We start from the raw sequence: 15,478 nt of genomic DNA on the forward strand, positions 1-15,478 counted from the left end.
TAGTTTTAGCAATGGTTTTATATTATTTGCTAGAAACATACTGATTATATACTAAAATGATGAATTTACAAATAATTTACTAATTATTAGTGCACTAAAATTATTTTTTCTTTAAAAAAAAGCAAAAGTGTAACACACTGGAAATGATATAGCTATAATATAACTTCATATAAACTATTTTGCTGGAAAATAATGTCATATGATGCTAAATATTGCTGATCGGTATGTAGTTTTCAACACATTCTTACTGATGTTTAGCAAGTTATTTCTGCAAATTTAAAACATTATCTTAATGAAAAATGTACAGAATAATTTTCAATGTAACCAAAGGTTTAAGTATAAAAATGGATGTACAAAATCAATAAATGTAGAATTTTCAGTGGCAAAGCAGCACTGGACAGTGAGTCATCCTTGTTGTTGAGCCCTAACCTACACACCACCCACTTAGTACAAATACAAATAAAATGTAAATAAAAAAGCAAACATATAAATATATGCAATAAATAAATAAATGCCCCTAAAGCGAAAAAATATAAGATGGGAGGAAAAATTATTTATCAATGATTTTGCGTTCTCTCGTGAATGTATTGTGTTCCCCCAAGAAATGTTAAGTGAGTGAACGCAAAGTTTCAGGGGGGAACACAAAAGTTAACAAATAATTTTTCCTCCCATCTCATATTTGTTTCCTTCACATGTGCAGGATTCCTAATAGAATTTCTATTATAATTACATTGATCTTTATCAGAAACTCAGAATGTCACAGAATGTCCATCCATAATAATGGAAATCACATGGGGAAAAATGGTTTTCAATGTTATGCATTTTATCTTGCAGGTAATAATTATAGTCCTATTGACAATTGTATGTTCTAAATTACCTAGAATTTGTGTGAAATCCTATGAGAACATTCCCATTATGTTACATTAGGATTCCCTTTAGAAATTCCAATAGGGTTCCTTTATGATTTTTAACCAAGAGGAAATATTCCTAACCCTACCTCATTCATATGCTGTGCATGTCTCGCTGTACTGGACCATGTTTGCTCATGTGTATAATCATAAGGTGTGGTGTGCCATTACTGGAGCAGACTCACCCAGTACAGGACGTCAGTCCAGCCCTCCATCGTGATGCATTGAAACACAGTCAGCATGGCAAATGCAAAGTTATCAAAATTTGTGATTCCATCATTTGGACCCTCCCATCCCATCATGCACTGCGTTAAGTTGGCCGGGGAGCAGTGTCGTCCATGGGCGGAGCTTGGGGCGCAGGGGGCTGGCTTCTCTTCAGATATAGGACCTGAACGAAAATAGGATTTTTTTCAGTTTATCTGGGTGAAAACCAGGGGCTAATGACTAGAACAAGGGAGGAACAAATGCTAAAGATAAAGTCCTGACCTTTGTGTCCATCTTTGAAGAAAAAACAGGTTCTGTGCATCTTGCCCATGAAGAGCTCGAGGCCGATGATGGCATAAATGATGATGACGAACAGAACGAGCAGAGCGATGTGCAGGAGGGGAACCATGGCTTTAATGATGGAGTTCAGCACCACCTGTAAACCTGCAACCACAAAATGAATCAATCTAAAAAAAACTCAGAGTAATCATTTTTTCTCATGGATGGTTTTCTTTGTTTTATGAGTGACGTGCAAAGTAACTGTTAACTTTGAATATGATCAATAATAAAATGATCATGTACAGTCAGCTGATCATGATCAGGAATCTCATTGTGAAGTGAAGCAAGAACAGGTTAAAACGGATGGTCAATTACAGTGCACAGTTTAACAGTCATTAAACTTGAGTGTTGAAAAAAAAAAACATTTGACTGCAGACTAAAGCAACTGCCTAAACAGAAGTATTCCAGAGAGATGCATAATAAGGTGTAATGAACAGACACATTCCGGACAAATTTGCCAATCAAAAAGAAATGGATTTTCCTACATAATAATAAAAAGCTGTGCTTGCACCTGCTGATAACAACAGCTTAATAGAGTTTTGACTTCTGAATATCTGGGTTGTGATTACTGAATCTACATTTTGTAGAATCGTTTCAGATCCTCCCACAGAAAGGAAATTTAAATTCATGTTCTCTGCCCTGACTCATGAACGACTTATTCAGCAATCATCAGATGAGAGAGAGAGAGAGAGAGAGAGAGAGAGAGAGAGAGAGAGAGAGAGAGAGAGAAAGTGTGTGTGTGTGTGTGTGTGTGTGTGTGTGTGTGTGTGTGTGTGTGTGTGTGTGTGTGTGTGTGTGTGTGTGTGTGTGTGTGTGTGTGTGTGTGTGTGTGTGTGTGTGTGTGTGTGTGTGTGTGTGTGTGTGTGTACTCACTAGGTACTCCAGACACAAGTCTCAGAGGTCTTAAAACTCTAAAGGCTCGCAGGGCTTTTACATCAAACCCTGCAGCCTTGCCTCCCATTGAAGTCCCACCGTCTCCTTTAGTGGCCTGCTCTAATATTGCACTGAAGAGCCTGAAAGAAAGAATGAAAGAGGACGTTTCTGACTCATTATCATTTTGCATTCCAGATTTCAAAATATTTTAACTAATAAAAGTAATTTGTTGTTTAAGTCATTAAATGATAGCAATCTTGAATTTACTCAGGATGCAGCATCATGCAAAATAAAACAGCTTTTTCCGATTTTTTTAAAAAACTGAATCGAAGATGTTTTTCTATTTTGAACGAGAAATATAACTTAACTGTTACATTCATAAATCACATTCAGACAATTGTGAGTGACTTTTTTATTAGGAATCCCCCCCAAAAACTTTTTTCAGTAGGTCCTGGAAATGAACTGTATGTTCAGATAAAAGTCACTCATTGTCATCTGCGACAGATGGGGGCAATGGATGAATTATATATATATGTATATATATATATATATATATATATATATATATATATATATATATATATATATATATATATAGTTTTTTTTAAATATATATTTCCAAATCTGTGCGCAGCTTTTATATTTGCCATTTCAGATGTGCAAACGCAATGATGCTATACACTGACGCTTTATAAAAAAGATTTTTCTTTATTAAAATGTGTGATGTTTACATGATAACTCAAACCATACACTCACTCCTCCATATGTGTCTCAAGGGTTACACAGGATTCTTGTACTCACCCTACCACAACGATGATGAAATCCAACAGGTTCCAGCCATTCCGCAGGTACGCATTAGGATGACACAGCAGCCCATATGCAATAACTTTCAGAAACGCCTCCACCGTAAAAATGATCAGAAAGAGATACTCCACCCGTTCCTAGACAGACAAAACAGAAAAAAAGGATATTAGTTCTCTAATTGCATCATCTCTAATATCTTTAAACGTGAAGCCGCCCGAAGCGCTGAACCAACATCAGAAAATGTACTGAGCCATTTGTCTGCATGACATTTTATTACAGATCAGGCCTATCATCAGAGAACAGATATCACACGCACAAACACACAGAATGCACCAAAGACAATGTGTTCGAGTGGATTATAGAGCAGAAATGCTGCGTCTGTAAACGCCAGATGAATTTCAGTCTTTGCTGACTGTCTCCCAACTTTCCTGTGAGAATCAAAACACAGACATTCATCTCTGAGGATGTGTCTAGAGCTACAGGACTGTGGGAAAAAAGGGATTCCAGACGTTATTTGTTTCAAAGAAGGCCGTCAATTAATGAATTGATAATACTGATTTCATATCAATATTTGCTGGAAAAAAAAATACAAAATTGCAATAAATTATATAATTAGTTTTTAATAATAATGAAAGAGACTTAAGAGAAAAAGAGCTCAACTGTTATGCTCAGAAATAACATTTAGACCATTACACATTTAGTGGGAAGCAAAAAAATAATAATCTTAAGATAAAGGTCAAAATAGTTTCGACACACCGAAAGGAGAACATTAGCTCTGAAATTACCATAAATGTCATTGTAGCGGAGTTTTATTACAAAAAAAAAAATTCTCCCGGCAATTTCCTTTGTGGAGGGGATAGTGGACTGACCATTATGATAAGCCTTCATTTTAAGGAACTAGTTAATTGAAAACTTGCACACATGTGGATGATTCACTGCAGAGCTGCACTCTGAATCAAAACCACTTAATTCAGATGAGGAAAAACATGTTTCTTAGTAACAGAAACACTAGTATACAGAGCCAAATGTTGCTTACATTTAAAATGCATTAGTCACTTTTAAACCTTTTTTTAACACAAAAAAATAACATGAAAGTAACACATTCTTAAGCAAATGCAGCTAATTAACGAGTCCAATAATTGTGTCTGTTCATTTTATACATAATGTTCATGTTATAATGTTTATAATGTTATATAAAAATAATATTCAAATTATTTTGTGTTCAAAAGAAAAGAAAAACAGCAGCAGATGGATTTGCAACAATAATAAAATAAAAAACACTGAATGTGTGTTAATAATAATGGATTTTCAACAGATATGTGTGGAATCACATTTTAAATCCAGCTGCTTTAAAAACAGGGTTAAATGATGCTGTTATCACCTACTTTACTGTACACTAAACTCTGAGATCCGGAATCAATCCGACGCTCTTAAATTAATTAAGCTCAATTACTGACAAGAGCCCTCGGTCATCAGCGCAATCAACACCACAGCAATCACTTACATACACACAGACAGACAAACACACACACAGACGCGCACACACACACACAAAACATCTAACAATTACATTTAAATACACAGATGAATCTGCTGCATTAGATTTAATCATGGTTTCAATTTGATATCCTGTTCTCTTTATTCCCTCTGTGTTCTACAATGTGATTGGATAGGACGTATCCATGCATTCTAACTAGAACACATACAGTCTTGCTTGACTCCACCCCTTTTCTCCTGATTTGCGCTGTGTGTGTGGATGTAGGAGGTCAGAGGTCGTGGGAGCTGCACTGAGACGGTCTAGTCCCCTGAGATCTGTTTGGTTTTACAGAGCAAAATAAGGCCTCCAACTATTCTCACTGAGAGAGACAGAAATATTCCCATGGCTTGACCTGTCAACATTAACATTTACAAAATACGATAACTGTAGGGATCGTCAATCTGTTCTCAATAGTTCATGGGTCTTCCCAAAATCCAGATTCGGGCCCATGAGTTCTCAGATCGATTCAAACTACACAACCTGCCAGAAATCTCTTCTTTCCTGCACATCCGTAACAAGTACCAGGGCAAATTGGTTGTGCAAAAGAATGGTGTGGAATAGCTAATGCTGGAATGACTCTTGATTGTGGTCCACTCACTTTGTTTAAAGGGATCCTGAGTTATCAAATTTGCAAAGGTTTGATGTACTATATAAAAACATACTGTAATGTTCAAAACTCAAAACTGCCCAGTACTTTTCAGAGACACAACAGGGAAAACACTTCACAACTTATGCAATCTCATTCACATTCATAGGACTTTATATAGGGTATGCGTTTTAAAGCCATATCAGCAAAAATCATCCAGTTTAATTCTAAGTGTCAGAGAGAGGGTGGAAAATAGTCATGAAAATTAAAACTTTGTAGACCTGAGGGGAAAATTAATTGCATAAATCATGAAAAGATCCCTTTTAAACCAAGTATTACTTCCTTAAGGAGTCAATATTCTCTCAAAATTATTTCAGTATTCTCTCCACCAGCCTTAATTTGTGCTAAACACATCTATGTATCAGTCCATCGGTGGACAATATCATGCCTATCACAACAGTCCCATTTCTAATCTCTCCTTGTAAGGTATCTGTGAGGACAATGAAGATAAAGAGAGTGTGTTTGTGTTTATGTGTGTTATGACTTCATAATTATAAGTTTACGCTGCATACCCTTCAGCAAGACTGACCGGCTGCTCTCTGAAAGACGGAGCAAGAGCGAGAGAGACAGAGAAAGTGTAAGTGAGAGAGAGCAATTTACAGGGCTACTCACTCATGCCCATAATTGCAGCAATAGCACATTTAAAAAGGTCAATTTAAGCCTAGAGTAGCGTAAGATATCCGTGTGAGTGAGAATGTATTATTAAGACTCTCAGAAGACGAGACGTGTTTGTTCCTTTGAACCAGCTAGCACAGAGACAGACACACACACACACACTCAGAAGCATCTCAGGTTCTGCCTCTGATCCAAGACCTTTCCTGGACACACACACACACCTTTCCTAGACTTACCATAGACAAAATGATTTTTTATACTACGAGGGTTAGTGTCCCCGACACTAACCCTACCCATTACAGAAAACTTTCTACATTTTTATTTTACTTAAAAAAAAAAAAAATTAACTAATTTGGTATGATTTATAAGCTGTTTTTCTCATGGGAACCAAAAACTATACCCACAAGGACAAGGATTTCGGATATTGCCATCTTTGTGGGGACATTTTGTCCTCATAACGTAGGGTTTACCAGGCTACACAAACACAACATAATTATTGATCAAATATTAGTGATCAAGCTTCAAAATATAAAATTCAAAGGAACTGTTCACCCTAAATTTCCGCCATTATTTACTTTATACTTGTAATTTCAAACCTATGTGCTGTTATGTTTACAGTGGAAACACAAAATTGACAGAATATTACTTTTTGGGTATTCCTTTAACTCGCATCTGCACTCAGGAACAGCGATAAAGCTGTTTAACTGTTTAACCTTTCTTTTTCCGGTCTCTAAAAAACGAGCAACAATGATGCAGGCGAACAAAATAGATGAGAGAAGACATGATAAAAGAATGGAAGGAAGAGCAGAGAGGCAAAATGAGAAGTAAATGAGAGGAGGAGGGGAGAGATGGAGGGATGCAGGCTGGAGAGGTGAGCTGTGCGGCTCTCTGGATGACAGTCACGATAATTCAATTTCTGTGACAAACGGGGCCGCGAGCCAATCAAATTACAAGGAGCTGCTCAGGGGACAGAACCTCCCGATCTTTGTGACCTTACCTTTATGCCCAGTCTGTCTGTAACCAAGGTAACAGGATTTGCGGTCAGCAGATGTCATGTCAGACACACCTACCCACAAGTCGTTTCTGACGGACAAATGATGTTACGAAGCAACAAACTGTTCCTTAGGGACACGGCAGCTTATAGAAACACTCTTTTTGTCTTGACAGCATGGGCAAAATAAAGTGGACAGGAACAAGTGAATAAAGACGCAAGCCGAATTCAAACTCGGACACATGCACTAACTTCTAAACCACGGCTCCGGCTGAGTCCGGCAACAGGCTTTACATCTTATTCGTTCCTGCTGGGTTTGTAGAAGTGCTTGTGTGATCATTTGCTTACAGCTGTGACATGCTCTTCACTTGTATCGGGTTTATATTCCCATGTGGCCGAAGAACCTGCGAGAAACGACATGATGAATTAGGAGATTTTAGTTGAAGTCCTGACTCAGATTAAATATTGACTGTATGCACAGAGTTAAATAGTGCTCTCGGGAGCCGTACACGTTGCAAAACCCACAGCAAGCTGCTGTCAGTCTCCATGACAACCAGAGCCCATCTTGGTCTCCATGGAGACAGCTGGTGAGCAGCAGCCTGCTGTGAATCCTGCGTATGCGTGTAAGTGTTCGCACGTGTGTGGCTCGGCTCATTTCACTGAGGAAAGCCGCTCTCCGTCGTACCCCACGCCACACGCCTCACTGCGACAGGAAGTTACACGGCCACATGCGTGCCTACCACACCTGTAGTCAACACACAAGGATGCTTTCAGCCTTTACGGTCTCGCAAATCTGTTCCATTTTATTCTTTTCATCCACTGAACTGTCACTGTAGCATGAATCTACTGCAGGAGAAAGAAAAAGTAGGTGAATAGACCCGTTCTAACTGGGATATATCCTAAACTGCATTTTTTAAGTACTTAAACCATTTTTATTATTAAATTATTAAATTGTTATTAAAATAATTTTTTAACCTGTTAACTGTCAGTTGTCCTGGACACTTTTGTATTGCCTTTTCCCCTATGACATATTTTAGTAATCATCATAATATAGGTATCGCTGAAACACACAAAATGGAACCTGTGAAAACGGTCTTGACATTAGACATTGCTTTACCATGGAAACTGTTCTTTAAAGCCTTTTATTGGGTGCAATGTCTGTGATATCAACTTGAAATTTGGAACACAACTTGGTTGGACATTACGGATTTGATTTTCTAGCAATTTTAGACTCAGAATTACCTTTTAACTTTTTACACTAACTCTAGTCTTCTTTAAAAAGATATCAACATTATGCCTGTATTCCAAAGCATTCATGAATTACCATTTAAAAAGGACATATCATGAAAATCTGACTTTTTCCGTGTTTAAGTGCTATTACCTGCTGCATCTACCAACCCAGAAAATGTCAAAAGTGACAACTGAGTAACTTTTTTTAATAAGCCTTTCTCTGCAAGCATGCCAAAATTAAATTGATCAGATTTCGCTCCCCTTCTGACATAAGAAGGGGATCTTATTATAATATTAGACCAGCGTTTCCCAAACGGGGTGCCGCGGCACCCTGGGGTGCCTTCTGGCGAGAGCAGGGGTGCCGTGTAAAAACTCCATTAAACATTTTTAAATTGCTAAAATGTGTAAAAAAAATAATAATAAATGTATCATCAATCTCGCATCGTCGGAAGCGTCTAATAACAACAAATAATGCACACAAATTTATAATAAAAAATACAACTCATAAGTTTTCCGCGTTCGTTGAATTGCGGGGGTTCCTCATGATTTCATTCTCGTGCTTCATTCCCAGCGTCCACACATAAAGCTGCCTCTTTTTCATGGCTTGTTGCGCTTACGGTCAAATACACACGAAACATTGTCACAACGTCCGTCTTGCCGCATATTCACAAACACATCGGTTATGTCCGTGCTGCTGTCAACGGTAACGCGTGCGATTAATGTTTTTCAGTTTTACGCGTTAAAAAAGATTTAAACACAATTAACGCAGCATCCGTTTTTTTCTGTTATCCTTTGGCTAGCCTTACATTATATAATCACGTTCTTATTCGTGCAAATGCTTTTAAACCATGCAACCGCGAAAAGACAAAAGAGAACGCGCTGTCTGTGAATGTCCTGCTGACACAGGACGACGCGCATCGCGTGCCAGAATCGACTTCTCTTTCGTGCTTGAACGAATAATAACACACAGTTATGACAAAATGTCCGTTTTGTTGAGTATCCTCATGAGAGCAGACTTAAATTAGTTAAAATCTTAAATTAGAGTTGTGAGAAGATGGGACGCGTGTGAGATAAACAAGTGCAGCAGTGACAACAGAATCAAAGAACAGGTAACAGAGAACATTACTCACTGCTCTTGACTAAAGAACGCTTGTAGCTTTAATAAGGATTCATCTATATTTAATTTATTATTTATGCAGTGAAGACTGTAAAGTGTTTGATAACTTTATTCAATTTCTGTGTATTTCCTGACATCAGTAGCAGTATTGGTATCAGTGATACTGGGCTTCATTCATAAAAAAGATGCCATTAAACAATTATTTAAAATATACTGTCTTTATGTTGTTTATACATTAATTTGGAGATTAACTGTGAAATTATTACATTATAAAATATATTAAAAACAAGCTATCTTGTGCAATTATAACTAAATTATCCCAATATAAAAACACAAATAGGCCTACACTGAGTGAGCAAACATTTAGGTGAGATTTTTTCAATGGTAATTGAGCAATGTTTTGCTGAATTATGAATAAAAGCCTTAATTAAATATGTCATCATGTAAAGTGATCTCTGCAGAAGAAATTAATGATTTCCTAGACTTTAAATGGATGGACAAAAAAAATTGATAATATTAAAAAATATCTATATGACAGTAGGCCTATATACGGCAGTTATTCCCTGTGGTATTGAAAATCAATACATTTCAAGGTATAGTATCAAAGTAGTATCGTGACAACACTAGTGTAGGGTGCCACAAATTTTTTTAAATTTTCAAAGGGTGCCTCGACTGAAAAAAGTTGGGAAACACTGTATTAGACTACCACCCCTTAATCTGCACGTTTCCACCCACGACGCCGCCATCTGGTCTTCATGAGCGACAACAGTGTAACCAGTTCTAACGCAATGGCAAAAGTTGGAGCAAAGCATGCAAACTGCTCTGACGTTGGTTGTACAGCTATTAAGGAAATCAAACGTTTTATTTCAGCGTGTAAAGACATGACAAACTGAAATCAAAAGTTCACAGAACAAAATCAAAAATCACAGAACACTATTTTACCAACAAAAAAAATTCACAGCTGTCTTATAAAGACCTCAGGGATCTGTGTCCACTTTTGTAAAAGTTAAACATAACGGTAGATTAGATGTCGATTAGATTAGATGTCATCAAGTCGATTCGATGAATTAATGTAACTCCACAACAACTACATAACATAAATGCATCCACTAACCATTCAGAAACATCCAGGTGTGTCTAAAAGTTGCATCCCGAGTCTCTCCGTAAGTCTGCACTCCACTACTGGTTATTTCTGAGATTTCAAATGAGTGAGATTCGCGGTTTGTTATAGCTGGAGACTAACGCCCGTTTCACACATACTCCGGGTGCAGTGCGTATGCGGTGCGTATACGTACAGGAGCAGCACGCGCTATTGTGTTTTCACATATTCTGCGTTTGCAGTGAGCTACTGATCCGCAGTTTCTGTGTGCCACAAAATCAAAAATGGCTAAGTAATTTTGATTTTAAATCCAAACGTTAACTTTGACATTGTTTAAGACCTTGAAACAGTATGAAAATTAATTTTAATCATTGTGATTATTTGTTTTACATGTAGTTTACCCCCACCCCCTCCCCAAAATATATATATCATATATTTTTTGAGGGGGAAAAAATCATATATGATGGCATTTTGCAACTTTTGAGACTATAATCATACTTTTTTTTTGTCTTGACCCTGTCATTTAGTAACTGTAGAACACATTAACTATAATTATGCGTGTATGATGAAATTATTACAGTTTCTTGTCAATCTATGTTTATTTTAACAATGTGCTGCCACTTTAATTAAGTGCGGTGCAGCATAGCAAAAATAGACTCGGTGCGGAAACGATCGCTGCACTGCTGTATACGCACCGCACCTGGAACGGATCGCCGGACCGCACCCGGGTAAAGTGTGAAAGCTCTAACATGTTAAAGGTACAATATGTAGGATTTTTGCAGTAAAATATCCAAAAACCACTAGGCCAATGTTATATATTTTGTTTAGTTGATTACTTACAATATCCCAAATGTTTCAAACAATTTGTAAATCGTGATAAAATTGCGATTTTAACCAAGCAAACGGGGCCTGTGAGCAGGGGTGAGGAGTCGCCAGTCAATGACGTCACATCCGCGTTACCCTCGGTTTCCGCCAGGTTTGACCTCGTACTGCCATAGTAACCATGGCGACAGACGTTGACAACTGGCCCGTTATTCCTAGCAGGACGCTCACGCTGTTGTTGTTTTGTTCAAACATTTTGGACCATGGCAAGCAGGCTTTGAGACAAAAAGAGGACTAAAACGAAGATCAACATCTTTCGAGATGCCGAGAGATCCACGTCTGCGACTAACTTCGACTTGACGCGAGTGTTGCATGTACTTTTAGACAGGTGAGCAAATGTACATAAAACAAATGTTATCAATGTTAATCAATGTTATTTAGTTCAACATGATGAAATGTTAGAATATGATCTGTATGTTATTCTAATGTTGATCTAGCTTAACGTACTTAGTCTCATACAGCCAACACACAACCTAACTAGCAACATTCAACACACTCAAATGCCGTTTAGTGTGATAGTTTAACTGTTAGAGCAAGTGAAACAGCGCTGCGTTACCTCAAGTTTGATTCGTCTAATAAACTGACCTGTTTGAGTATTAATTCAGCACTTGCGTGTAGTTCGGTAGAATGAAATGTCCTTGTTCTTTTATATCCGCGGGACTCGCGTTGCGTGTGGCGCTGGTATATGTCTAGCAATCGTGCCCTGCTTCATACCACAGTCATGTTAAAACATTAATGTATTCACTCATCCATAAAAGTTTGACAACAGTCCATCAGTTGATCCATCAGTTTGACAACAAGATCCATAATTCAGCTTAATGTGGAATATACGTCATCAGTATACGCCTTTGTTAATGTAAGAGGTTAGCGACCCCTGGTGGCGAAAAATCCTTGCATATTGTACCTTTAACATAGGTACGTAAAAAAAATACCCACCGCATATGCACTGCAAACGGAGTATGTGTGAAACGGGCGTAAGTTTCCGAAGCTCGTGTAAAGGATTGTTTGTCATCATTTGCATTTAAAGGGACACACATACAAAAAGACACGTTTTTGCTCACACCCAAAATGGGGCAAATTTGAAAAGCTATAATGGATGATCTGGAGGATATTTTGAACTGAAACAGACACATATACAGACACATTCTGGGGACACCATAGATTTATATTACATCTTGTGAAAAGGGACATAATGTGTCACCTTTAAGTTCAGATCTATGCTCAAACAGGGGGTAGTTAACAGGTAATTTTTTTATTACATGTCAAAAGTTTGGAAACAATACAATTTTTTTTAATGTTTTTGAAAAAAGTCTCTTATGCTCACTAGGGCTGTATTTATTTAAGCAAAAATAGAGTAAAAAACTAATATTGTGAAATATTATTACAATTTAAAATAATCTATTTTTTGTATTCCTGTGATGACAAAGTATCATTACTCCAGTCTTCAGCAGTGTTGTGCTAGTTACTAAGATATAGTAAGTAGTTACAGTTACTAGTTACTTCATTCAAAAAGTAACTCATTTACTTTGTTGATTACTTACACCAAAAAGTAATGCATTACTGTTAAAAGTAACTTTTAGTTACTAAAAAAAAACATTCTTTAATGTTCCCATTAATGTTCTTTTATGCGTTATGGTCTACACAAACACAAAACTGACTTAAACAGAAAGTAATTTTTAAACACTATTTTATTTAAGTCAGACCAGCACAAACTGAATATATCACAAGGATATCTGAGGTGACTCGCTATGCTGACTCGCGATCTTCGCAGTAGACGCCCCAGAGAAAAATGCACATTTCATACGGATTACATAAGCAGAGATGAGTCTGTTGTCTGTTTTCTTTCGTTTTGAATTGTTCTGTTTAAAAGTAGCATGTCTGTGAGGCAAGTAGGTTACCTTATACGCCGAGTTTCGGTTCATTTATAGATGAGCTCCAGTTCACGCCCTGGCGCCTCCTTTTCGTGATTATATATCGTCTGCTATATTTACTTCTAATTTATTAAATCCAGGCAATAGGTTGATGAAACATTGGTTTAAATTAAGATACAATTAATACAAAACGAAATTCACTTTAAAGAAAGGTTTTGTGCTTTCTGTTTGATGTCTCTGTTAAAGTTTTAAAGCATCTTTTAGTGTCGCTTTCAGAGCGCTCGCGTACGGAGAACTGTCACGTCCGTAAGATTGTTTCTTCCTCATAAATGTGAACACTAAAAATAAAATAAAATAAAATAAAATAAAATAAATATTTTGTTCTGTGGAGACTGAGAGCCAACCCTTCTTCATCCGGTGTGTAGTATAACTTTGGTTTGCGCAGTGTAATTCACAGAATTACTAAACAATATTATAGGCCTATAAAATTCAGCCCGTATAAATGTGCATTTTCTAAGCTTAGAAAACGGACAAAATTCATTTGATTCTAATCATAATGTAACATTATTGTGAAATTGATTTCTTTATAGGCTATTTGCTATTAGTATAGTAAATCCTTATGTTTTTATCCCACTAGGCTATGTGTGGGCCTTATGTAAAATACGGGACAAATCCCTTCCCTTATTGATTTGATACGGGACGCATCATTTTACTTGTAAATACGGGACAATTCCGTATTTTAAGGGACGGGTGGCAAGCAACCCTACCACCAATCCTACAATGCGTCGCTGCTGCAAACAGGTTAGGCTGTAGGCTACACTTCAGCCAAAATTGATTAATTTAAAAAAGATACGGGCACCGCACCATATGGTAACGGTAACGGAGTTAATTTATTAAAAAAGTAATGCGTTACAGTATGAGTTACTGTCAAAAGTAACTGCGTTACAGTAATGCGTAACTAATAATGTGTTACTGCCCAACACTGGTCTTCAGTGTCACATGATCCTTCAGAAATCAGTATTATATGCTGATTTGCTCCTCAAGAAACATTTCTTATTATTATCAATGTTGAAAATAGAGAAATTAATATTTTTATTCATCAAGGATGCATTAAATTGATCGAAAGTGACATTTATAATGTTACTAAAGATTCCTATTTAATAAATGCTTTAATAAATTAAATAAATAAATTAAATAAATGCAAAAAAATGCTGTTCATTGAACTTCCTATCTTCAAAGAAATTTGAAAATAGTATCACCATTTCCACAAAAATGTTAAGCAGAACAACCATTTTCAACATTGATGATAATAATAAATGTTTCTTGAATTATGCTGACTTCTGAAGGATCATGTAACACTGAAGACTGGAGTAATGATGCTGGAAATGCAGCTTTGACACCACGAATAAATTACCTTTCACAATATATTCAAATTGAAAATGTTTAATATTTTACAAAATTAAAATTTTTATTTTATTATTTTTATTATTAATAATTTAATAATTAATTTAAATTTTCATTTGGGTTGGCTGCAGTGCAAACAACAACTTGAAAAATCTGCCAGCTGAAGTCTCTGCCATATGTTTGTGACGGCAATGCACAAACAGTAAGCAGCAATCCTACCAAGAATTGTGATTCTTTACCAGTGTCTCTTTTTCAGCAAATCATGTGAAGACTATTGGCCAAACATCTTGAACTAAGCTACTTTTTTATAATGTGCCACCCCCACTTTTCCAAACGTTTCTGTGCTCCTGGACTAAACCCAAACAAACCTAGACAAACTATCCAAACTGAACCTGCTCTAAAACCAGATATGAAGGGAGTTCTGGCAGTGTCGTAATTTCTCCAGAAATAACATCACTAGGTCTATTCATCATCACACTGCACCGACACCAGCAGCCCAGAGCATGTGTGTGTGTGTGTGTCTGTGTGTGTGTTTGAGAGAGGAATTATTTATGGTGCAGTGCTCAAATGCTATCTAAAAGTGACTGCCAAATTCCACCCACTCTCCCTACACTAATATAATAATAATAATCGACATGGGGCGGGGATCATATTTTCTCTGAGTGTGTGTATATTTAAGGAAGGACCCTGATGGGTCTATTACTCTCATAATTCCCCCATGACGATACGTCTCATTGGCCAAAAGGGATCACTGCGCAAAGTTCGACCAATCGGAGGTGAACGACTGAGAAAAGAGGAGGAACGCTCTGTTCCGCTGCATTTTTTACACTACTTTCTAAAATTAACCACATACTCATCAGTATACACTCCCTTTCTTTCTCTCTCTATCTGTATCAGCAGGTACCAAAAATATTCCGTCCCATAGGAACAGAATTATCTGCAGCTTCTAGTTCTTAAG

At 36.9% G+C, this 15,478-nt stretch overlaps 1 protein-coding gene across 15 annotated transcripts in view; it reads right to left on the bottom strand.

Annotated features, from left to right (window-relative positions):
- Positions 1–15,478, bottom strand: part of cacna1c (calcium channel, voltage-dependent, L type, alpha 1C subunit) — a 130,466-nt gene that overhangs the window by 36,615 nt on the left and 78,373 nt on the right. For all 15 annotated transcript variants that reach the window (XM_077234178.1, XM_077234175.1, XM_077234176.1 and 12 more), the window contains exons 4-7: positions 3,126–3,265; positions 2,325–2,464; positions 1,395–1,556; positions 1,094–1,296 (exon numbers count right to left, since the gene is read on the bottom strand). In XM_077234178.1, coding sequence (XP_077090293.1) covers positions 1,094–1,296; positions 1,395–1,556; positions 2,325–2,464; positions 3,126–3,265 — 645 coding nt within the window. The remainder of the gene's footprint in view (positions 1–1,093; positions 1,297–1,394; positions 1,557–2,324; positions 2,465–3,125; positions 3,266–15,478) is intronic.

This window comes from Siphateles boraxobius, unplaced genomic scaffold (genome assembly GCF_051911475.1).
Source record: "Siphateles boraxobius isolate OS27281-9 unplaced genomic scaffold, OSU_SipBor_1 19, whole genome shotgun sequence".
NCBI lineage: Eukaryota > Metazoa > Chordata > Actinopteri > Cypriniformes > Leuciscidae > Siphateles > Siphateles boraxobius.